The 22921-nt window shown below is 44.0% G+C and overlaps 3 protein-coding genes across 5 annotated transcripts; all 3 read left to right on the top strand.

Moving 5' to 3' along the window:
- The first annotated feature begins 204 nt into the window (after nt 1-204).
- On the top strand, nt 205-11550 carry mapk11 (mitogen-activated protein kinase 11). 3 transcript variants are annotated; one of them, XM_084038367.1, is made up of 12 exons: nt 210-400; nt 4843-4972; nt 5066-5124; nt 5356-5467; nt 6380-6409; nt 7031-7078; nt 7151-7265; nt 7356-7427; nt 7771-7850; nt 7990-8068; nt 8218-8391; nt 8786-11550. In XM_084038367.1, the coding sequence occupies exons 1-12, from the start codon at nt 288-290 to the stop codon at nt 8857-8859; spliced, it is 1086 nt and encodes a 361-aa protein (XP_083894493.1). In that variant the 5' UTR covers nt 210-287; the 3' UTR covers nt 8860-11550. The 3 variants fall into 3 exon arrangements, with proteins under 3 accessions (XP_083894491.1, XP_083894492.1, XP_083894493.1); XM_084038365.1 differs by having other exon boundaries at nt 205-400; nt 7151-7427; XM_084038366.1 differs by having other exon boundaries at nt 207-400; nt 7031-7265.
- Nucleotides 11551-12292: 742 nt separating this feature from the next.
- On the top strand, nt 12293-18182 carry LOC311031806 (mitogen-activated protein kinase 12-like). The gene is made up of 13 exons (XM_084038311.1): nt 12293-12641; nt 13349-13478; nt 13566-13624; nt 13701-13812; nt 13903-13932; nt 14224-14271; nt 14355-14469; nt 14552-14623; nt 14770-14849; nt 15192-15270; nt 15363-15536; nt 15862-15958; nt 16031-18182. The coding sequence occupies exons 1-12, from the start codon at nt 12523-12525 to the stop codon at nt 15924-15926; spliced, it is 1083 nt and encodes a 360-aa protein (XP_083894437.1). The 5' UTR covers nt 12293-12522; the 3' UTR covers nt 15927-15958; nt 16031-18182.
- A 51-nt stretch (nt 18183-18233) lies between these two features.
- Nucleotides 18234-19928, top strand: LOC311031807 (uncharacterized protein). The gene is made up of 6 exons (XM_084038312.1): nt 18234-18292; nt 18400-18682; nt 18815-19072; nt 19155-19403; nt 19484-19593; nt 19778-19928. The coding sequence occupies exons 1-5, from the start codon at nt 18284-18286 to the stop codon at nt 19576-19578; spliced, it is 894 nt and encodes a 297-aa protein (XP_083894438.1). The 5' UTR covers nt 18234-18283; the 3' UTR covers nt 19579-19593; nt 19778-19928.
- The last annotated feature ends 2993 nt before the right edge of the window (nt 19929-22921 follow it).

The following is a 22921-nucleotide window of genomic DNA, read 5'->3' as shown; positions in this document are numbered from 1 at the left end:
TATATTATATTTGTATAAACATTTAATTGCAAATATGATCAAATATAATGTATGTTTTGTTGACATTTCTGTAATTAATGATGCATTACTGGGCATAGGGTGGGGGTTGAGAGAGAGAGACGGAGAGAGAGAGAGAGAGGGGGGGGGGACGTGGGGAGAGAGAGAGAGATAGAGAGAGAGAGAGAGAGAGAGAGAGCAGACGGCGGGCCCGCGCCTCTGGTCCCTATCTACCGTTCCTCTCCGTTCATTTCCCGTCTCCCCTCTCCTCGGTGAGCCGGCTCGGAGAAATGTCCGCCAGACCAGGATTTTACCGGCAGGAGCTGAACAAGACCGTGTGGGAGGTCCCGGAGCGGTACCAGAACCTGACGCCGGTGGGCTCCGGAGCGTACGGCTCGGTGTGGTGAGTGTTTGTGTGCGAGGAGAGGCGGGCGGAGGGGCGAGGCTGCACGGCCACAACAAGCACCGCGCGTCCGTCGCGATGCATCAGCAAGCATAGCGATGCAACATCCGCGTCGGCCGATGAGGCGGCTCGTGGTTTGTTCTGGGGGGATTTTTATTGTTGTTGTTGTTGTTGTTTTCCCCCCGCGGTGTTATCCTCATCACCTCAGTGCCTATGGGTCAACATCACAGGAGAACAACATTAAACATGTTTAAATATGCAGATGGATATGATTTCTTTATGTGTCCTGCTGTCAGCCACACACATAAACACACACACACACACACACACACACACACACCACACACACACTGTGGCTGTTGTAGTGGGACCCTAAATATGCATGCCACATCTGGAAAGGGAAAACTCAGCCCCCAGCTGCTCTCTGTGCATAATACTATGCAAGTCTGACACTACAGCAGGTGCCTCTTCATCCTCCTCCTCATCATTTAGCATAGATATGGTGTACCTGCAACCCCACCCTCCTCTCTCTTGTGTGACACTCCGTATGCATGCAGACATTTCCAGTCTTTTTCTCCATTTTTAACAACGTGCAACATTCAATTTCAGCTGGTGGGATCACGTTGCCATGGCGACGTGTCATGGCAATAACCACCTCCAGCAGTCAATATGAATTAAGCTCTAATAGCCGGCTGACGGTTACCTAAGGAGAACATGGAGAGAGAGAGAGAGAGAGAGAGGGAGGGTTTGTATGACTGATCCCAGTGGGATGATCACATTTCTAAATAAATGAATAAGATTGCAGCTGAAAATCTCTTTAAAAGAGAATCGACTGATCAAATCTACACGACCAAGCAGTTTCTAAGAAGCTTTCCTAGATTTATTTGAAGGATCTTTCTGGAATTAAATGATCTTCCAGTTGAAATGGCTCCTTTGTGAACACGGGTTCGAACCCCGACTCAATGTGCCAGTCGAGTCTTTCCAGGCTACAAATGACATAAAAAAAAATGTGGGCCAGCTTTGCCGCCCTGTTTGAAGTCCAAATCATGTGATGCTCCATAGCAGGAAGATAAGAGAGACAAAATATCTGAATCCTCTGTGCTGTTCGCTAGACAGTCTGTTAACTTTTGATCCATCGTGTTTTTTTTTAATCATGTGGGGAAAGAAGTATCTTATCTACCACCTCCCTGGGATGTCATCAATAATAGAGGTTTTTTGTGCCATCTCACAAGCTTATGGTGTCCTCAGAAAGGAGGTTTTGTCCTCACAGCTGACTTCCTGTCAAGTCAGACGCCGTCTGAATGTGCTCGTCTGTTTCGGAGCTTCACGATTCAGCCTCCCACGGGAGCATTTTGTGCGTAAGCGTCTTGCTGATATATCGGCTTTAAAAGCTCAGGAATAGCACAGTAGTAAAAAATAAAAATGCAGGGAGCTACCCTCATTCACCCTCAGGAAGATTATATGCACATGGGCATTTTTATTGGAGAAACCGTGTGAATCAAATCATCCATTCAATGTTGAACATGAAGCTTTGTGTTGTTTGTTTAGGTGCCCTAAAGCAATGTGGCGTTTTCTGCTTGTGATCGCTGAAGGTTCAGTGTTTCCTGCCACACAGGAAGTCATTTGTGTTTTGGTTTGTGTGGAATTATGAGAAGCCTTTGAGGCGGTAGATGAAGATTAGGAGGATTACGCACATTCTGAGTCATATATCTATAGATGAAATGCGTAGAATTTGCTAAAACTCTTTTTAAAACGACACAAACAAAGGAAATTCCTCTGCACACCACCCTGCATTGTTAATGTGATTCTCCTGCTATTGTCAGTGACTTTCTCATGGCATCATTAGATACAGGGGGGGGATGGGGGTGCAGAATACAACATATGTATGTATGTGTGTGTCGTGATGGGGGTGGTAGGATCCACAGTCTACCTCTTAGGATGCACAGGAAAACGGCTCTCATCATTTATTTCTCGGCGAACTCTCTCGAGGCTGCAGGCCGGAGGTCAAGGATCCGACAAGCTTGTGTAATCCATTATAGCAAGAGATGAAGAAATTATACCTGCATCCTCCAAGGGAGACAGGAGGAACTGAAAATAGACACATGGTTTAGGAAGTGAATAGTGCAGTCGGGGTATCGGACAGTAAGAGCATCAGAAACACAGAGCTCAGTTAATAATTTAACATGCGGCGCCTCTTGAATTTTCATAAGTCATCAGACAAAAAAGTTCGGAGGACGCTGTCATATCCCTGTAATCCAGACTCATTGTTCTCATCTTCCTGCTGTCAAGCACTAATCCCATTGAATATTCTCTGTTCTGCTTCTGTAGACAAAGAAGTGGGTCACTTTTTGGATCGGTCCAGACGCCGACGGCCTTATGCTCAGTAGACCAGAACTTTGGCACGCAGCCTCTCATTTGGATGGATATGAATAAAAACATCTTTCTCCTGACAAAACTGTCGACTGGAAATGTGATGAAACCGAGCTGAAAGCGAGATGCTGAAAGGCAGATATAGCTACTCTCAGATGGAGCTTGATGCTAGCTCTTCCCCAGTCTCTGTGCTAAACCCAGCGAACGGGTTTGTATGGTAATATTCAACCCCACGGACACGAGTGGCGTCTTGTCTCCGCTGCATTGAGATGAAAACGAACCTTATGGACATAAAACTATGCAAATCACAGCCTCTCGATTTTATCAGAATTAATCTCATTGGATATTAGCGGCCCCTTCCCCATCATCCAAAACTGTGAGTGCATAAAGAGCTTGGATAGAAAAAATACATTAAACAAACAGAGACAAAGGAGGAGAAATCGATCCCTTGGCTGAGCTGTGTGTGCTGACAGCAGTGCAGTCAGAGCCATGTATGGAAGATGGCAGCGAGGGAGGTATGTGTGAGGCGGCCTGGTTCATGTCAGAGACGGGGGGGGGGGGGGGGGGGGGGACTGGCTGCTGGCCCGGCTCGAGCCCGGCAGCGGGGACATCCGGACCGGCAGCAGGCGGTTTACAGGACGCATGGATGGACACAACCCTGCAGAGATGCATGTTTACTCCTGCATGTAAGCATCACCAAAACATGGATACAGCAACATTTACAGTGAGGTTCATACTGCAGGGGGGGGGGGGGGGAGATATCAGGAGACATGCATGGTTTGGTGGCCACTTCTGCTCTTTACTGTCTCCAGGTGACCACATCCTGTTCCTGCTGTGAACTGGATCATGGCAGAAAAAGAAAGTGTAAAGTATGCAGGAAGGCATCCATTGCACCCACAATAGAATAAGAGTGCAGTGAGGTGGGGTTTTGAGTATGCAGATCAATAACCAATAAACTCATTATATCACATTTAATATACAACGCGGCCATCTCCCTCATGTAAAACTAAGGGATGAATAATAATACACGTCAGGTCACGTCATTCTGCTGCAGATGCTGCTGTTAAACAAGGAAGTCACAGGAAATCACTAAACTTATGTTAAATATAATAAGGCGGGTTGTGGTTTCATTACTGAGGAATTCATGAATCATACATCGCACATTCAGATTCAAGTGTTAGAAAAAAGGGATTTCTTTTTTTTTTTTTAAGGGTTGAGTCAGATCTAAATTGCATTTCTTACGCCACTTTAAATGTCCACTTTTTCCCGTCAGTGTTTCACTTCTTGCTCTGTTTCTGCAGCGCTGAGCAGAATTTCACAATTGTCTCCATGCCTTCTTCCTGTTTGTCAGTTTCACTCTCTCTCTCTCTATCGGATGTATTATTACCACTTTTGAGCGTTAAAAAAAAAGCCGGTAGAGGAGGCGGCGGCGGCGGCATCAGAAGCAGCAGGACTCGGTGTTCAAGACGCTGGAATGACATCTACATTTCAAAAGGAGGCAGATGAAATAAACCGCCACACTTTTACAATATCTGTCATCTGTGCCTCTCTTGTTCCACCACATCCTCTTTCACCATCTCTCTCTCCTGCTTTCTGCATTAGTCAGTCAGCCACTTTCCCTCAATCACTCATCACTCATAGAAATACTCTCAGTGTCATAAACTGGTGCAGGTTTGAAGGAGAAGTTTGGCATTTTGGGACTGAAGTCAACTAGCCTGGCCAAAAGTCAGTCTACCACCACTTCTAATTAACACATATTTCATGTTTAGTTTCTTAAAAGATGAAATGTGAAATAAAAACAATACAAACCAAAATAATAGTTTAAGTTTAAGGGTGGTGGTCGGTGGATTTAATCATGCTTGGAAAGAGCCTTTTTCCAGTCTTTATGCTAAGCTAAGCTAACGGAAGTGAAAGTAGTATCGATCCAATTATCTAACTTTATTGCTGTATTTTTAAATTTTTTTTGGCTGATTTAATTCACATTTTTCGGGTCAATAAAATCAACATGTTTAAGCCTTGGGATGTCCTGTCAACAACTCACTCATATTTACTTCTCCCTGGTTTCTCTGCAGTTCGGCGTACGATGTCGTCTTGCGGCAGAAGGTTGCGGTGAAGAAACTGTCCAGGCCTTTTCAGTCTCTGATCCACAGCCGGCGCTCGTACCGGGAACTCAGGCTGCTCAAGCACATGAAACATGAGAATGTTAGTGCCGCTCCATGAAAATACCCAGAGACAGTCAGACGGACGCAGCCGTGTTTCCGCTCTGTTATTGATCACCTGTCTCTGTCTCTGCAGGTAATAGGGCTGCTGGACGTCTTCACACCTGCTGCAGCGTTGGAGGACTTCAATGAACTGTAAATCCTTCATGTTTACTACCAGCTGGACAGCTGGCGGCCTACAACTAAAAAAATGCAAGGATTCCATTATGAGAGGGGCAGGGTGGTGTCGGTGGAGGCGATCCTAGTGGGATGTAGAGATGTCTTACAGTTGCCATGGCAGCATTGCTATCTTCTACTCTCCTCCACCGAGACCTCCCAACCCCCCTTCACTCCCTTCACTCATGCACTCTCTCCCCTCTTTTCCAGCTACCTGGTGACTAACCTGATGGGTGCAGACCTCAACAACATCGTTAAATTTCAGAGGCTGTCAGACGAGCACGTGCAGTTCCTCATTTACCAGCTTCTACGTGGCCTCAAGGTAATTTACAGCATCACGATACACCTGCTGCGTGCCACAGATGTGATGAATTAGCATGCAGGCAGTATACCAGTGATTCCCAACCACCTTCGTCTGAGGTACCGCACAGCCCTGATGGATACCCATCCATGTTCCAATGGATTGATTTTAAAATCTTACATACCAGTATTTATAATACTGTAATAATATATTTAGATTTTTTATTAAACAGTCAGTGTTTGGTTATCTCTATAAACAGATATATGAATGCAGATTCTGTAACAGGACAAGACTTTCCTGTAGTCCCGAGTAGTGTAGACCAATCACGCTTGAGCAGACTGAACCCCAGAAATATTAGCCGTTGCCCCCCAGAGGCTCGGAGTGGCATTTATCCAAATACTTTTAGCTAACTATTTGAACAGTTTATTCATTACATTTATCCAACTTTTTAGCCCGCTCTGCAAACTTGCCATAAAGTTTGCAAACCAACCGCGACAATGTTCAGGCGTTACAGCAGACTCTAAATCATCACTTCTATTACCATGGCAACTGCTGACCCCTGGTTGGGAATCACTGAGGTAAACAATGCTGAAAGTGAACGCAGCCTTCGGTCTATAACGTTTCCGTCAGAGTTCGAGCATCACAGTCTGTGTTGCAGCACCACTTGCTATATTTATATGGAGTTAGATATTTTGTTTTTCCTTTTTGTGGATTCCGTCCAACACTTGTATGTTCACACCGAATCAATCCGGCAGCCAGCCAGCGGCTCTTCGGCTGTCACGGTTACCATGAAAGAGACAAAAGCAGTCTCCCTGTAGGCAGGAGGGGGGTTAATATGGTGAACTGCACTGTTGACCCCTGTCTCCCTTTATGTCCCCTCTCTTCTCCCCCATCCACCCATCCACCTGCCCCACCCCTCCGCCTGTCCAACAGTACATCCATTCAGCAGGATTGATTCACAGAGTGAGTGCCTTCTCTTTGCCCTTCTTGTCATTTTTGGCCATTAAGTTTAAAGGCTAGTTTAAAATAAAAAGAAACCTCTTAATATACAGCTTTCCCTTTGTAAAGTGAGTTTTGTCATGTTTACGCTGAAGCCCAATACTACGTGTTATAAATGGCTATGAACCATTTATTAAACTGGAAATATATTTTGAGTAAACCTTTGTATTTTGGGGGGGAGGGATAAGTACTAAAGATTTCAACCGGTCATTTAGGCCTTTAAAAAAGTATTTAAATGATTGATGATAAACAATTGTGTTTAAATTCTAAATGCAAAAGCAAAAAATCTGTAATAGTAACTTTAATGGTTCTCTAAGATTGTGAAGCAGACAGAAGTCATATTTATTATTTGGATATAAGTAGAAATGTCAATGAGATACATGACAGCAATGGATATAATTAAGTAATCTATTAATATGCTTTGTTTTGGTTTGATGCTCTGTATACATGAAGTGAAAATGGCCCAAAATGGAAGTTGAAGTGGTTTATGCTGTTTTTATATTCATATCCATCCCTCTCTCTTTACATCCTTTACATTTGAATCATGTTTCTCTCCTCCTTTGTCTGCTTTACCATCTTTGCCAGGACCTCAAGCCAAGTAATGTGGCAGTAAACGAGGACTGTGAGCTGAGGGTAAGACTGACCTTCAGTGAATACTTCGCTCCCGCCTACAAACTTCATCCGTTAATAGAATCTGTCCTACAGATCCTCGACTTCGGACTGGCCCGGCAGACCGACGACGAGATGACAGGGTACGTGGCGACTCGCTGGTATCGAGCGCCGGAGATCATGCTTAACTGGATGCACTACAATCAGAATGGTAAGATTCTGTCAAAATATAGATTTTATATGTTTTTTTTCCTCTCCGAAGCAAAACAAATGCGTAAACCTCTGTGTGTTTCTGTTCCAGTTGATATTTGGTCAGTGGGATGCATTATGGGAGAGCTGCTGAAGGGAAAAGTCCTTTTTCCTGGCACTGACTGTATCCTTTATCAGCTTGCTTTCCCCTCTTAGCATCAACCTTCCATTACCTCTGTAATGTGCCCCGTGGATGCAGACCTCTTGTGGATTTGCATCACAATCCCGGGCCTTTCTGGAGGGGCGGTGCGTCAACAGAGAGAAGTGGGGGAATGAATAGGAGTGACCACAAAAGGCTGAATTATCTAGGTTGTTGTATTCGGTGTCTAAGAGCAGAGCTAAAGCTAATTTGATTTACTGATCTTTGTGCCGACTAAAAGGGAACTTTCAGCAGAGTTTTACGTCTTTTCTGATGAGAAATAAGGACGAGTCGTGTCCAAACAGCCCTTAACTCCTCTTTCGCTCAGATATTGACCAGCTGAAGAGAATCATGGAGGTGGTTGGGACTCCGACGCCCGACCTGTTAAAGAAAATCTGCTCAGAACATGTGAGAGAGGGAACAATGAAAAGAGGGGTTATTATACAGTTGCTAACTGATAAATCACTGCATTGACAAGCCTGTTGAGTGAGTAGTCAATATGTGTGTGTTGAGAGGCATTGAGAGGCATTGTGGTCTCCGATTGCAGGCACAGAAGTACATCCAGTCCCTGCCCTTCATGCCCCAACAGGACCTGGAGAAGATCTTCAGAGGAGCAAATCCACTGGGTGGGTGATGCACCGCGGATCGGACTATCGACCACTTGAGCTGAAGCTCAAGTTGTTCTCTCTATATTGCAAATGAATAATTCAGTTACACAGGTTCGTGGCCCTTTGGGTTTAAACGTGTTCCCCTCTCTCACCTGTCTGTCTGTTAGCTGTCGATCTGCTGAAGCGTATGCTGGTCCTGGACTGTGACGGGAGGATCTCGGCCTGCGAGGCTCTGTCCCACCCGTACTTCTCGCAGTACCACGACCCCGACGACGAGCCGGAGGCCCCGCCTTACGACCAAACGCTGGAGAGTAAAGACCGGACTCTAGAAGAATGGAAAGGTGATGAAGGCTATACATGGTATTTCATAATGCTGATGCTCTCACTTTGCATGAACACTTTTAGGAGGAACGTTTTTGAGTTGTAGAGGAGGAAGTGGCACAAATTGACACCTGCAGCTGCAGAGCTTTTAACCCTGGGGATTATTGAGAGATGATTTAATGCTTGCATGCGGTTGCAGGGACATCCACTACACCACCAAAGTAATATTTGAGATATTTAGAGTTGCCATCATGAATATGATGAGGTTTCATTTCAGCAGGGTGTGTGAAATGGCCCAGAGCAGATTTCTTTTTGTCGCATGGTTTGCATCCTAATTTTGAGTTTCCTCCCCCTCGTTTTTCCATTTTTTATCAGCACCACTAACATGTTTTCTTTTCCCCTGCGTGTGCATAGAGTTGGTATTCGAGGAGGTGAACAGCGTCAAAGCATCCGGCGGCAAGACTGATAGCCTTCAGGCGGAACAGTAAGCCCCATGCTGCTCCGCCTCAACCCTCAACCCCGAAGGAGGACCACGTACTCAGTGATTGGGAGAAAGGACTGCTGAAGAAAACTCCTCATTCTTCTGCTCAGCGCGACTGTGTGGGATTGCCTGTCATGAGTTTGATTTGAGCAGCAGGGCAGGAAGGATAAGATGGACAAGATGCACACATGGCTATTACAGGGAGCATTTTAGAATCCGATAAAAGGAGCTTTCCGGGCCAGAAAGTTGCTTCCTCTCATGTTTAAAAAGGCAAAATAAAAAACGAGGAACCATTCAACGCTGAATCGCAGAGGCTTCATACGAGGGAGCAACTTTACGGAAATGTGTTTACAGACTCGGGAGAAAGGTATCGTGGGAAGGAAAGGAAAAAAAAAACAGCACACTAGGATTTCCAAAGCAACAACAGAGTGCCGCCTGGTCCCTCATTATGACAAATGCTATAAGCAGTCAGCGCTTTCATATATTGAGATTCATGTTTAAAGGCTTGCGGCAATGCCACGTCACAGAGCAGCTTAGCATTTAGCCTGCATACTACTGCATGATTTGTGCGTTTTATTACAGGATATTACTGGTATTGTATCATATAACCATTTAAGACGGTTTATTGCATCTGCCACGCTGCTACAAAAGCAGGCTGAGGGTCAGAGAGAAGAATAACCAGGAAATGTGACCAACATTCAATCTGCTTGATCTTTCTAATTAAAGTGCAGTAAAAAAAAAAAAAGAGGTACAAATGGAGAGTCATCCTCTCCTGCTTACAGCGTAGTAAACACCGACTGTGCTATTAATTAGCAAGGTAATGAATATATGCCAAAGCCGGGGCAGAATGACTGTGTTGCAGGTTTGTGTTTACGGTTCTCGTATACGGTTTCAGCCGAATGCCGATCAACTGTTGGCTTTGGCAGCCCGCCATCAGGTTTCCATGGTTCCCTGTCGTGTTTTTTACAGCCTCGGTTTGCGTTTACAATAGTTAAGATAACGGGCATTTTTGTGAGCGGTTAGAAACCGTGCTGGATGATGACATGTCGCCTAGTAAGTAACGACTGGTCAAACACTCCAGGCTGATGATTCCCATAATGCATCCATGTTTTTTGTTGTTTCCTTATCATCTTTTCATGAAGCTCGAGTGTTATAATGAAAACATAAAGGGTGAACCATAGTATAAAAACAGTGGGGGTGTTTGAGTGACATTAGGACGGCTCTCACATGCAGATTATTACAACGAATGGCTGATTTCCTCCCCAACGTTTTTTTTACTGAGGTGGAAATGATGTGTGATCCCACAGCTTGCAACAAACCACAGGTGTTTAAGAGGTTAAAGGTGATGTTATGAAATCCAGCACTCTGCACTAAACGAGAAAACATGGCTGGCATTTAAAGCATCTTGGGTGACCAGAAAACCAGCTCCAGTGTGGTGATTTGCACATTTGTCAAAGTAAAATGCATCACTACCGACTTAAATGGTCGGCTCCTGTTTAGTGCAGCACAAGAAATGAGACGTTTTATCAGTGTGGTGCAGGAACGAGTCCTAAAACCAGGAAATGAGTCAGCAATTTTTATGCTTTCATTTCCCTCGTTAACACACGCTTAAGAGATTTTAAAGTTTTGTTTTTGCGATATAAAATACGTCCGTAGACACCACTTTGAGGCTTTAAAAAGGCGGTTGCTAAGGAGGGGCTTAATGGAACGACAAAATATCATCACACCGACTAGTCCACCTTTACAGCCTCCTTGTCTATTCTCACGCTCATGCCACCACGTTCGTTTTTATCTGAACGTAAGTCATTCACTCCTGGCGATTGCATTTAAAAAAAAAAATAGTCTGCGAAGATTATCCTCCTGAACAAAACGTGTAAGTATCGCAAACTTTGCCACGGAGCCTTTTTATCTGCAACAATCTAACATCCAACGGAAAAATCCCATTTGCTTTTTGCAGTGGGAACCAGTCTGATGCCAACTTCCTTGATTAGCCTACAAAAACAGGTCATCCACTCTAGAAACAACAAGACGAGAAGTAAAGTGGAGGCTTCCTTAACTGATAACGGTTGATATTGGGAGATAAAAGGCTCCTGAATCAGGAGAACACATGAATCCAGTTCATATCTGAATGCTACAGATACATCCGTAAAACTGTGGCTCGGCCCACTCAAGATTATTTCTGCTTCAAATAAAACTAAAAAACAACTGAAACACCATTTTTGAAGATCACAAGACGGGAGCCCGACTCTTAACTACCTTGTTTCCACTGTAACGGTTCACACTGGACTCCTACATGTAGCATTTCTGTGCAAGTCCTCCATTAAGGCTGGATGCTAAATGTTGAATTTTCAGTCCAAATGAATGACAACTGTCTGTCTAAGTGTATTAGAGCTCTGAATGTTTAAAGTATTATGTGCTCACGTTGATATTGTACATGGAGTGGATTTGAATAGCTGCAAATCGAATGTATACGTATACTGTATGTATGTTACTAGTTAGGCGTGTTTTGGGGTTGTTGTTTTTTTAAATACATGGTGGCGTGTGATACAACAGAATTTCAAATCACTAAAGTGAACGTCAGCTGGGTTTTTTGTTTTTTCTTTACATTTAAAATTCATATGATTTTCTCACTCATCATCAACAGGTAACATGACTTGGCAAGTCTTTGGCTTCAACAGAATAAACACCATCAGTTCTCCGTTTGTCGTTTCTGGTCTTTTTTTTTTCTATTTTTGATAAACAACATGGACAGAAATATGTGGACACGTTAAAACAGGCCCTAAAAACTTGGTAGCGTAGCGATTCAACAATGACATAGACACATAATCTAATTTATCCATATATAGAATAGAATAGTACAATAAAGTTGAGCCTAGTCTAGATAGTAGTATACTGTAGGAAATAATAATATAACCAACGGTAGTACAGTCTGGAATAGAATAATTTAATATAGTATATGGTATGGGAAAGAATATCATTCTATGATCTAGAAGAGTGTAATACAGTAAATTAGTATATCTTGAATTACATTAAAAGTAGTGTTTAGTACAGTATGATATACCATAGGTCATAGAATAGAAATAACAATAACAAATATTAATATGAATAAAACAAATAGCATAGTATTACTCTGTAGTACAGCATAGAATATTATAGTACAGAATGGAATTATACATAAACTATGCTATATATGAGTAGAACATGCAGTTGTATGATATTTATAGTCTAGTTTTCCTGCTCTATAATATTGAATATTATTATAGGGGTGTTACAGGAGTACTATATAAGGGGGGGCTGTAACCTCAGGGTGGGCAGATGTTTTGTGTTTTCTTTCCGCCCACACATCGTAGACACACCCATAGACTGCCCTGGCGACCAGGAGCGGCGACTAACAATGTGTGTGTGTGCGCGCGTGTGTGTGTGCGCGCGCGTGTGTGTGTGTGCGTGCGCGTGCGTGTGTGTTGGGGGTGGCGACCCTGCAAAGCGGCTCAACTTGTCCGCTGGTTCATCTGGAGGAATTTGCGTCGCACCAAACTCTTCTCCGCGCGTCTTCGCCGTTTGATATAATTATAATAATCATTATAATCATAATAATAATTCTCCCGTTTGTTTCCCATGTGAGGAGGACGGAGCGGGACCGAGACCCTGACCTCAGCCTTGTGAAGTCGGTATGGCTGTGCGGTCCAGGACGGGATTCTACCGGCAGGAGGTCAACCGGACCGTGTGGGAGGTTCCGGAGAGGTACCGGGACCTGAAGCAGGTCGGAACCGGAGCCTACGGGACTGTGTGGTGAGTTACACCCCGGCGTTACAGCTCAGTTCATGTTGGTGTCACGCTGACTGACCGCCGGCTTTGTGTCGGACTACATTCATTTCACGCACTCACGTCTCTCATTTGCAGTATTTGTTATTAGTATATGATATAATACGTATGTATATAATTACGTGTAGAGGTTTAGAGGCGTGTTAGAGGTAATCATACAGATGTATACAAGAATCACGAGGAACGTTTCCTAGTAGAGAAACAAACAATAAACCGAAAGTAAAAAGTACCTTAATGGGCCACTTTTACTGTTTTTTTTTTTACCATTTTACACAAGGAGAGTTTGACCTCATTACTTTTACTTCTACTTCTACCCGTGTATATACTAGAATACTCCTGCAGCAGCAGTTGTGCTTGTGTGGGGTATTTCTGGACAGCGGACTCCCCCACAGCTGGCTCTGCAGGTTCTCTCTCTGCATTGTGTTGTATGGATGAGGGTCAACAAAGAACCCCCACCAACAACAAAAACCCAGTCTCATTGTTGGGAGAAGTCAAAGACCCAGATTGAAGTGTATAGAATAGACCACAACATTGTCTTCAGTCACAAGCTCACAGCAGAAAGACGGGTGTAATCAATATAATTAAAGGGGTACTGTAGATATTATTTCCAAAATGTCTGTTCGGTGATGGAATTTGGGCATAATTGTTGAGTTTTGACCAAATTCCTGTTTCAGTTCAGCGTGGGACCGCCGGATGGGGACGCAGGTGGCCATCAAGAAGCTCCATCGGCCTTTCCAGTCCAAGCTGTTTGGCAAGCGGGCGTACAGGGAGCTGCGACTGCTCAAACACATGAAGCATGAAAATGTGAGAACGCACTCCGGGAAGCCGAGAGAGGGACGAGGAATTTTACATTTTGATTACAAACAAATCAATTCTAATTTTTGCTTTCAGGTCATCGGGCTGCTGGACGTTTTCACCGCCGAGATCGCGTTGGACCGCTTGCGTGACTTGTAAGTTTCGCCCACTATAACAATGGAGCCGCTGTTCCTCTGGAGTTAATTGGACTCCTCCCCGTCTGGTCCACAGCTACCTGGTGATGCCGTTCATGGGCACCGACCTCGGCAAGCTGATGAAGCTGGAGAGGCTGACGGAAGACCGAGTGCAGTTCCTCGTCTATCAGATGCTCAAAGGACTCAAGGTGAAACGCCAGGTTCCCTCCGAGTCACACGCTTGTTTCAGCCAGTCCAGCTCAAGTTGCTGACGTTGCCTGTGTCTCCTCTCTCCTCAGTATATCCACTCTGCAGGGATCATTCACAGGGTGCGTGACCTTTGACCTTCCAGACTTTGAGCTTCGGGGGGGGGGTGCTCTTGCAGTCATTGATTCCCAGGCGGGGAGGCTTAGTTCTCTGCGTGTCTAGTTTCACGTCTTTCTAAACTCGAGACGGAATGAAACGCCATCTATTTCATTTTATATTGAAATGTCCCAGATGTCTTTACATCTCTGACTAACGGCTCATTTTAAAGTTATTAAAGAGTTAAGCACCAGTAGAAATTGTGTGAATTAATCCTACATTCAAATATAATGAATTATTTATGACTCCCTCTCCAGGACCTTAAACCTGGAAATTTAGCCATTAACCCGGACTGTGAGCTGAAGGTACTTTTACATCACTGTTTAAATGTGAACGTTGAATACATCTACACATCACACCTAACAGTTCTGCTCACCCCCCGCCTCAGATTCTAGATTTCGGGCTGGCGAGGCAGGCCGACGCGGAAATGACGGGCTACGTTGTGACGCGTTGGTACCGAGCGCCCGAGGTTATCCTCAACTGGATGCACTACACGCAGACTGGTAAACGCTCTCGGCAGCACAGAAAAAAGGCAAAGAGCCCGCTGTCGTGAGGAGAAAAGCTGACGTTTCCTCTCTGTTGCAGTGGACATCTGGTCGGCGGGTTGTATTATGGCAGAGATGCTGCTGGGAAAGCCGCTGTTCAAAGGAAGCGATCGTATCCTTGACTGTCATCGTGACATCATCTAATTGCCTTTTCTCCTGCTTTCACAGTCAGTGTGTTGTTGTTTGCATTAAAGCATAATAAAGAGGATAGAAAAGCTCTCTTTGCAGCAGTTGATACTTGACCATAGCTGCTGCTAGACCTGGACCAGCTCAAAGAAATCATGAAGATTACAGGAACGCCAGCTGCCGACTTCGTGGTGAAGCTGCAGAGCCAAGATGTAAGTCGTACCTACGTGGGGATAGTAAGATGAACTCGATGCACTCACTGGCTGCCAAGTTGAAAGGAGGTTGTAAAAGGTTTGTAGTTCGCTCCCTTTAACCTCAAAGGGAACAGCGTTTGTATTCATGGGCGATACAAAGCGAGCTCATAATGAGATTCAGCGTTCTCTTCATTCAAAGAAGCACCAGAATGTCCAGAAACCTCCATTCCTGTTCGCTCAGCGTGTTTAAAACACTTATATTTTACAACTAAATACACAATACATTGTATTAAGTAGTAATTCCATTATTTGTGTGTCAGTGTAAAATGGGAAAGCACTTCATCGTCCTTCTCCCCACAGGCCAAAAACTACATCAGAAGTCTCCCCAAAGTGCCAAAAAAAGACTTGCACACTCTTTTCTCCAAAGCCAGCTCAAACGGTATGTACAGATCTCCGTTTCCCAGTCGAGCCGCTCGCCGGCGCCCTAAACTCGGCCATGCTCACCTCGACATTCATATCCCTGCAACACAGCGGTGTGTGTCCTGGAGAAGATGCTGCTCCTGGACCCCGAGCAGAGGGTGAGCGCCTCGGAGGCCCTCGACCTGCCGTTCTTTGGCGAGTTCAGAGACGCCGAGGAGGAAACGGAGGCACTGCCTTACGATCAGACCATGGACAATACGGACCTGCCGCTGGACCAGTGGAAACGTAAGAGAGAGGGTTTATTTATATAGACTTAGTCATGTGAAAGGACTATTGGACATTGACATTGGACATGGACTTCCTTCTCCTGTCAGGGACGTTCAGTTTTGTTTATTTGGAGGTTAAATTCAGAACGATAAGTGTTCAGTTTCAGTACCCGCTGTTTGCCAGAGGAGGTCACTGCCGCTCTTAGATTGCACTCGTATTGATACAAAGTAGCAGCCGTTTACAATATGAACAGGAGAAGCAACAGAAAATAATGAGAGAAGAGGAAGGACGCATGCGTGATTAATAACAGCTGATGTATAATCCTCTCTTTGTGTTTGTGCAGGTCACACGTTCACAGAGATACTGACCTTCAGGCCGCCCAGGGACTCCAGGGAGACGTCACTTTAAGAGAACACACACACACACACACACACACACACACACACACAGACACAGACACACACACACAGACACGCACACACACACACACACACACACACACACACACACACTTTTTCTTGTTGACTGTGTCAATGTAGGACTACTGGATATTATTAGCTTGTTAAAGTTCCATTAAATGTGATCCGTTGACTCACGTGTTATCAGATTATTTATCATCATATATCATAGACACCATTTTTAAATTAAGCCAGTCTGTCTATTAATTCAACAGGGTTTTATTTATGTTTGCATTTTGATCATTTCTTCTGATAATGGATGTGTTTTTGGAAATAAGGGCGAGGTCGGCCATTGAACAGTACCAAGGTGAATGCTGGGTATGCAGAAGTGAATAATGTCGTTGTATTAACTCTTCTCTCTTTGTGTACGGTTATGTTACTGGCTGAGTTATGAGGGTGCCATGTCATGTTTATATATATATATACATATACAGTATATATATATATATATATGGGTAACCTGAAAATGAATTCATCACTTTACAGACGTGTGACATTTCCCTATCTGGGTCAGTCCCCCGAACCATGACACCATCCTGTAACGTCCGAAACACTCCCTGAAACTGGCTCGGAGCCCAAAGGCGGCAGCGCTGCCGCTCTGTAATCCTCCACTCTGACAAATGAGCTTCCCCCCCCCCCCATTTACTCACATCTCATCTGGAAAAAAATGAACCAAGATTCACCGATCCGCATCTAAAGTCTGCAAAAATGTCCGTCAGGTGGCGAAATCTTCTAGCCGCCACCGCGGGTTCTACTTCTACGGACTCTGATCTGCCATCAATTAAGAGCAATGGTTATGTCGTTAGCGTGAGTAAGAAGTCAGATATGTTTCTTCTGGCCTCGCTCTGATAAGAGCTGTTTGCCTGCTGATGTTGACTGACTGTGCAGTGCTGGTTGTGTTTCCTGGTCGCTGTACACTTCTGGCTCTCACGGGACAATGGATAATACCTTCATATCTAAACAACACGGAGGACGCTCAGATCTCATGAGACTTTTGTTGCTGCTGCTCCTGGCAGGTAATACAAGGATGTTCCTTCTGACCAGAATACCTGCGGTGCGTTTTGAGTTGTGATAACACGGTCAGTGGTATCAGCGTGTGAATGCTGCCACACTGATTTTAATGGCTGGAGAGAAACTGTTTTTATTGTGTTTTTACTTGGAACATTCCTCACTTTACTTACTAGTACTGTATGTTTTACAGTACATTACTTTTTGTATACATTCTCCTTCTTACTTGAGTTTTTGTTCCCATTTCAAGTCATGTTTCTGGTCCTCCACATTTCAGAAGCAAATAATTCACGTTTTACAACACGCCTTGTATTGGTCAGCTATAATTACCGGTAACTTTGAAGATAAAGATTTTTAAAAAACCCTTATAAGCTCATAAAACATGAAGCATTGTTGGAGATTGAACTACGCAACACCATCTAAAGTACTTACAACTGGCTCCGCCTCAACCAGCTACAGTAAAATGCTACTTCCGATCCATTTTTTCGGGATAATAAGTGCTATTAGTTTTCATACTTCAACAATATTTTTCTCATAATGTTCTGTACTTCACTTTTTTTTGTTAAAAAGGCCAATAGAGTCATAATTATGGGTTAATGCTAAATACTATGATAGCACAAATATCGAAGAGTTGTAAAAGTTAGCAGCTGACTCATTAAAGTCGAGCTTAAATTAAAAAATTAAACCATTTTATAACACAAAAAAATTTCTTCCTGGAAAACAAAGTATGACGTGAGCTTCCATTAGCAAGTACCAACCAGTTTTGGGCCAATAACATCATGATCCATCAATTGATCAGCCATTTCGGCTCTGCAGAGATCTAGAGATGGTTGTAAGCTTTTCAACGCTCAAATCAAATTTCTCCCAATATTATGTAATATTATATTTGACTAAAATAATTAAAAATCAAGGTCCACTCATTAACTGCTGTTGAAGACGTGTAATATGGCTGCTCTTATCAGGATGAATGTGTTGACCTGCGAGCCAAGTTCATAATTAATTCATCCACAGCCCGTTGATGACTTTGTATCCGCGTTAGCTCAAAAATCAAGCATCAAAGATCATTCCTGACCTCGGTAATAGCAAAACAAACCCGAACTCAAGGTCCATGTAGTAGCTTTCTGCTTCCAGCTGATGAAGACCGGGTGATGTGATTGAAAGCTCTGGAAAAAGCTACGAGTGGACTTGAGCTGGGATTGATTAGCCAATCAATGCTTTAGCTAACAATGAAATCTGTTTTCCGTGACCGTGTAGGCCTTCAGCCGGTACTGTCTACAGAGAAGGCTGATCTAGAAGACGATGATAAGGGTAAGCGTTTTTACATTCAAATAAACAATCAAACCTTGATCTGAATCAATTCAAACTGTTATTTGTTATTACTGTAAAGAAAAGTGAATCCCGTCTCTAAATCATAGCGACACTTGCCGCTTGACATATTTTCAGAAGTGGAGAAAATCAGCTGTACAATTGTGGGTCCGGACTACGTGACCGTGGGCGTGCCGAGCAGCGTCGAGTGCCAGTCCGACTGCCGCGCATGCACCTATTCCATGTCTTTGGGTGGACAGAGTGCCCAAGGTCAGGTCAACGTGCTGGCCTTCACCGTCGACACTTGGGTGGACGCCTTGATGGTGACGTGCACGGCCACGGATGATGATACGGGGATGACGAGCACGACAACAAAGAAGCTGAAAGTGCTCGGTAAGCGGCGAGCTGCTTTCTCTGATTTTGTTTTTAAATTTGATATCGTTTCAGAACAACACACAACTTCTGTGCTTTGTGAATGTCTTCCCCTTTTCTCAAGACTCATGTTATCTGTCTTCCTCACCTCAGCTGGACCCGCCAACGTTTCCATCACAGGCCCCGATTTGATGCATCCGTCAGTGAGCCACACCTACAGCTGCCACGCCTACTGTCAGCCATCTTGCACCTATGCCTGGAAGACAGATAAAGGCCCGTGGATTAGGGGTCAAGGAAATGTGGTTTCCATCACTCCCCAGGATATGGACAAATCCCAAATACTCATCTGCAAAGCCACCAACAGTGTGTCGGGGCTGTTTGTCGCTGCTACTAGAAACATAACGGTGATATGTGAGTTCAACGTTTCAGGAGATAAATAAAAAATCAAGTGTAAGCTTCTTGCCCCCATCCATCCTCGCCATCTTTCTTTCAGCTGGTCCGTCCGAGGTGCAGATCAAAGGCCCCGACGTGGTAGAAATCGCAGGGGACTACAGGTTTGTGTGCACCGCTGCATGTCTGCCTTCGTGTCGCTACGTGTCGTCGGTGGACCGGCAGACCGTGAGGGGCAACGTGATCGAGATGACGGTGGATCACCCTTTTAAATCTGTCACGCTCGAGTGCGAGGCACAAAACATTGCTTCCAAGAGGACAGTTACGGCCTCGAAGACGGTGCACTTAGCAGGTGGATTTAACGTGCGGCATCTTAGGTCATCTTAACACTGTAAACGGTTATTTCACTTGCCTTTTATTTTATTTTCTTAGGCTCCAGGTCAGATCGCAGCCCGTCGACTCGTCCTGAAGAGACTTCGGCTGTGCTGCTGCTGGCCTTCATCATTGCTGCTGCCTTCACGCGGTGATCCCCCTGCACACAGGTGAGGATGACTTATGTAACCCTAGCAACGTTGTTTTTTGTTTTAATGGGATTGCATTTTTAACGTTATTAATTTAAAACATCTTTTTTATTTTATTCCTAATTTGGTACCACTGTGAAAGCATTAACGGACATGTTGTTCTTACCACCATAATAAAAATCTATAATTTCTCTCTTTCTCTCAGATCTTTCTTACTGCAAATGAATTTGTGATGAAGAAAAGGAGAGAGAGGTGTAACAAAAGTACATTCCTACATCAAGTGAAGATATTTGTCCCGCAATGATACTTTTGAAATGTTTATGTCTACAGATGAATAAAATACACGGATTACCTTCTCTTCAGTTATCACATGTTGTGCTATTTTGGGTGTCATGCAAAAGCCTAACTTCACTAAATGTGTTCTCGTAGCTCGGTTAACTCCACTGTATATCAGGACAAGAACTGAGATTTTAATGTCACATATTTGTGCTGTTATGATGCATGAAAGGGACACTACTTTTCTTGAGAAATAGCTCAATTTTCAGCCTCTTTAGCTGCCTCATCATCATCATCATCATCATCATCATCCCTTGATTGGTCATATGAAAGAGGGGACAAGTCATTAAATACAATCTACATACCGTACATATCTCTGAGGAACAACAACCTAATGCCTTAAATGATTAGCTGACCAACTTATCTAATTAATGTGCTAACACAAAGCTAGTTAGCCAGACAGCTAAACGTCCAGTTTTGGGGGACGGCTACCAACTTTAGCTGCTAGGCTAGCCAACTATCTCTCTCTATATTTATTAATATTATTAATATTTCTTACATTCACTTTAGCTGTATAACTAATCATGTAAAAGTTAAATCTCTACGAACCATTTTGTTGCCTCCAGCTTCTTCCCGGTGCGCGCGCACCTGACTTTAATTAGCAATTTTTTTTGGAAGAAACCACTGCCGTTGAGATTGGAGGGGGGTGGGATTTGGGCGGGATAACAAAAATGATTCACTACATATTGAAAACTACATATGATTAATTTAAAATAATAGAATAACAGTATAAAAACAGAACAATTCCATGGGCATCCAAGGTTTGCAACAAATACATACAACAAAAATCCTAAATAAATCCACCATGTCCGCGTAGTGGCGTCCATGCTTGATGTTAAGACTTGACCAGCAACACCAATACTGCCACCAAAAAAATGATAAATCCTCCAAGTATTTATTCTTTCTTGGATGGATTGATCAGATCTTGATTCAGCATTGGCGCCACCTGCAGGTGGCGGTGGTTCACTTCTGAGATCTGTGATGTTGACCAATGAGAAGGTGCTGCTTACAGTGTTCATATTCTTACGTATTAAAATGCAATCTGAATGGAAGGGCAGGTCAATTCTTCTAAACACTTCAGGTTTAATCGTGCAATCTTGTGCTGGCAAACAGCAGTGACGGTTTAAAGACACACCCAGGGTTCCTATCAGTCCACCGTACTCTTATTTTTTTATTTCTTTATGTCCTGTAAATCACTCCAACATGTGAAATTTAATTCTAAGGATTGTGATTTAACACCCATGTGACATGGCACTGCTTTTGATGGTAGTAGGAAAGTATAGCAACTCTGGTAAGTGACATATTAATAATAATTTATATATTTTATATATATTTTTTCTAATACATGAGACCTGGAGGAGCACATTGTGTTCGTCGTAGAGGGCAGGTGTACTGGATCAGCTCGTCATCTCCTGAAAATTAAGTAGTTGTTAGATCCATTAACAGAACCACAAAAGAAAAAAACATCAAAACATATCAGATCTGGCAGGCAGCCAGAGTTGTGTTCAATCAAGATGTTTGTGATTAATTGAGTTTATAATCTTTGCATCTGCAATCACAGGCAGATATGAAGAACAGACCGAGCCACATTGTCTGACCTGAATCAAGCGTGTGTGCACAAAGGAAACCCTCGAAGACAAAAAACCACGAGACACGTCGGCCGCTTGCATGCACACCCTCTGCAGAGAATGAAGCCAGCTGATAACCTGCATGCTGCACTCCTTTGCCAGTAACATGAGGTCATTTGCCCCCCCCCCCCCCCCCCCCCCCCCATGAGATATAAGAGCGTGGATGGTTATAAGAGTGTGGATAGTTACTGAGACGGCCTGCAGGAGAATGGATCACCACTCAGCTTGTCTGCTGCTGCTCACCTGCCTGACAGGTAAGAGAGGTCGCCCTGCTGCATCAGCATCAGTTATAAACTTAATTATTTACTGAAGATTCAATTTCAGATTTTCTTTTTGCAACTTTTTTTTTGATCATTTCAGGTATGAAATGTTGGATGAGCTGCCAGAAAACTACTAACAAATACGTTGTTACTGTGTAGTAGCATAGGAGTATTTTTCGGGTTTTCTGTACTTGAATATACAATACAATTTAAAACAAATGTACTTTCTGCTCCTCACATTTTCAAAACAGGCTTGTTACTTTAGTTTTAATGCATTTGAGGGTAATATCTTTATTTTTTCTTATTACTATGATGAGTTAGCCAGTAGAAATGTCCTTCATAGGGTACTTTATACTTTGAGGACATTCCAGAACCTTCATTTTTATACTTGTACTTGAGTAAAGAAGTTGAATGAGTACTTCTACTTTTTGAACTCTTCTACTTAGAATATCTGTATGTTAATATATTTTTTCTGTCGTAATCAAGGTTTTTCTGTCAGTGAAACTGAGGAGGGTGGAGCCATGGGGGAAACCGCATGTGAGATGCTTTTAATTCAGATTCTTACCCTAACTAAGATCCCCCACTTCTTGTCTGACTCTCATGTGCTTCCTGAAATGTTTTTGAACTGGCCCCTCTGCAGATGGGCCGTCCTCGGTGGAGATCCACGGGGTCAATGTAGTGACGGTGGGAATCCCCTTTGGGTTCCAGTGCACGGCCGATTGCTACCCGGGCTGCACATTCAGCTGGACCAAGGGGAAAGTGACCTCTCAGGGCCCCGAGCTGAGCCTGCAGCTGATGCACATAGAGCCCACGCAGATCCTGACCTGCACCGTGAACAACCCGACGACGGGGGAGACGGCCACGGCACAGAGGACCCTACTAGTGACGAGTAGGAACCACCGACATACACATTCATGAGTGACCCGGGAGCATTTCTATCAACCTCAACAATCTGTTTCCAAACTTTCCCAGGTGGGCCATCGAATGTACGGATCAGCGGTCCAACCTTTCTAACTGTAGGAGTTGTGTCCAACTTCACCTGCTCGGCCAAGTGCTACCCCTCCTGCAGCTACTCGTGGACTGTTATCTGGGAGGGGGAGACGCTCACCACCGCACAAGGGGACA

The sequence above is a fragment of the Eutrigla gurnardus genome, assembly GCF_963514095.1.
Source record: "Eutrigla gurnardus genome assembly, chromosome: 21".
Taxonomy (NCBI): domain Eukaryota; kingdom Metazoa; phylum Chordata; class Actinopteri; order Perciformes; family Triglidae; genus Eutrigla; species Eutrigla gurnardus.
Note: the sequence above shows the minus strand (reverse complement) of the source record. Positions and strands in the feature narration are given on the sequence as shown.

Bases quoted from the DNA above. Each gene is read 5' to 3' on its own strand.
- mapk11 (XM_084038365.1), top strand. From the start codon at position 288: ATGTCCGCCAGACCAGGATTTTACCGGCAGGAGCTGAACAAGACCGTG. The intron at 5,125-5,355 runs GTAAATCCTTCA...CCTCTTTTCCAG, and splicing joins TTGGAGGACTTCAATGAACT to CTACCTGGTGACTAACCTGA. The intron at 5,468-6,379 runs GTAATTTACAGC...CCTGTCCAACAG, and splicing joins AGCTTCTACGTGGCCTCAAG to TACATCCATTCAGCAGGATT.
- LOC311031806 (XM_084038311.1), top strand. From the start codon at position 12,523: ATGGCTGTGCGGTCCAGGACGGGATTCTACCGGCAGGAGGTCAACCGG. The intron at 14,272-14,354 runs GTACTTTTACAT...CCCCCGCCTCAG, and splicing joins ACCCGGACTGTGAGCTGAAG to ATTCTAGATTTCGGGCTGGC. The intron at 14,624-14,769 runs GTATCCTTGACT...AGCTGCTGCTAG, and splicing joins GCTGTTCAAAGGAAGCGATC to ACCTGGACCAGCTCAAAGAA.
- LOC311031807 (XM_084038312.1), top strand. The intron at 18,683-18,814 runs GTAAGCGGCGAG...TCCTCACCTCAG, and splicing joins AAAGAAGCTGAAAGTGCTCG to CTGGACCCGCCAACGTTTCC. The intron at 19,404-19,483 runs GTGGATTTAACG...TTATTTTCTTAG, and splicing joins GAAGACGGTGCACTTAGCAG to GCTCCAGGTCAGATCGCAGC.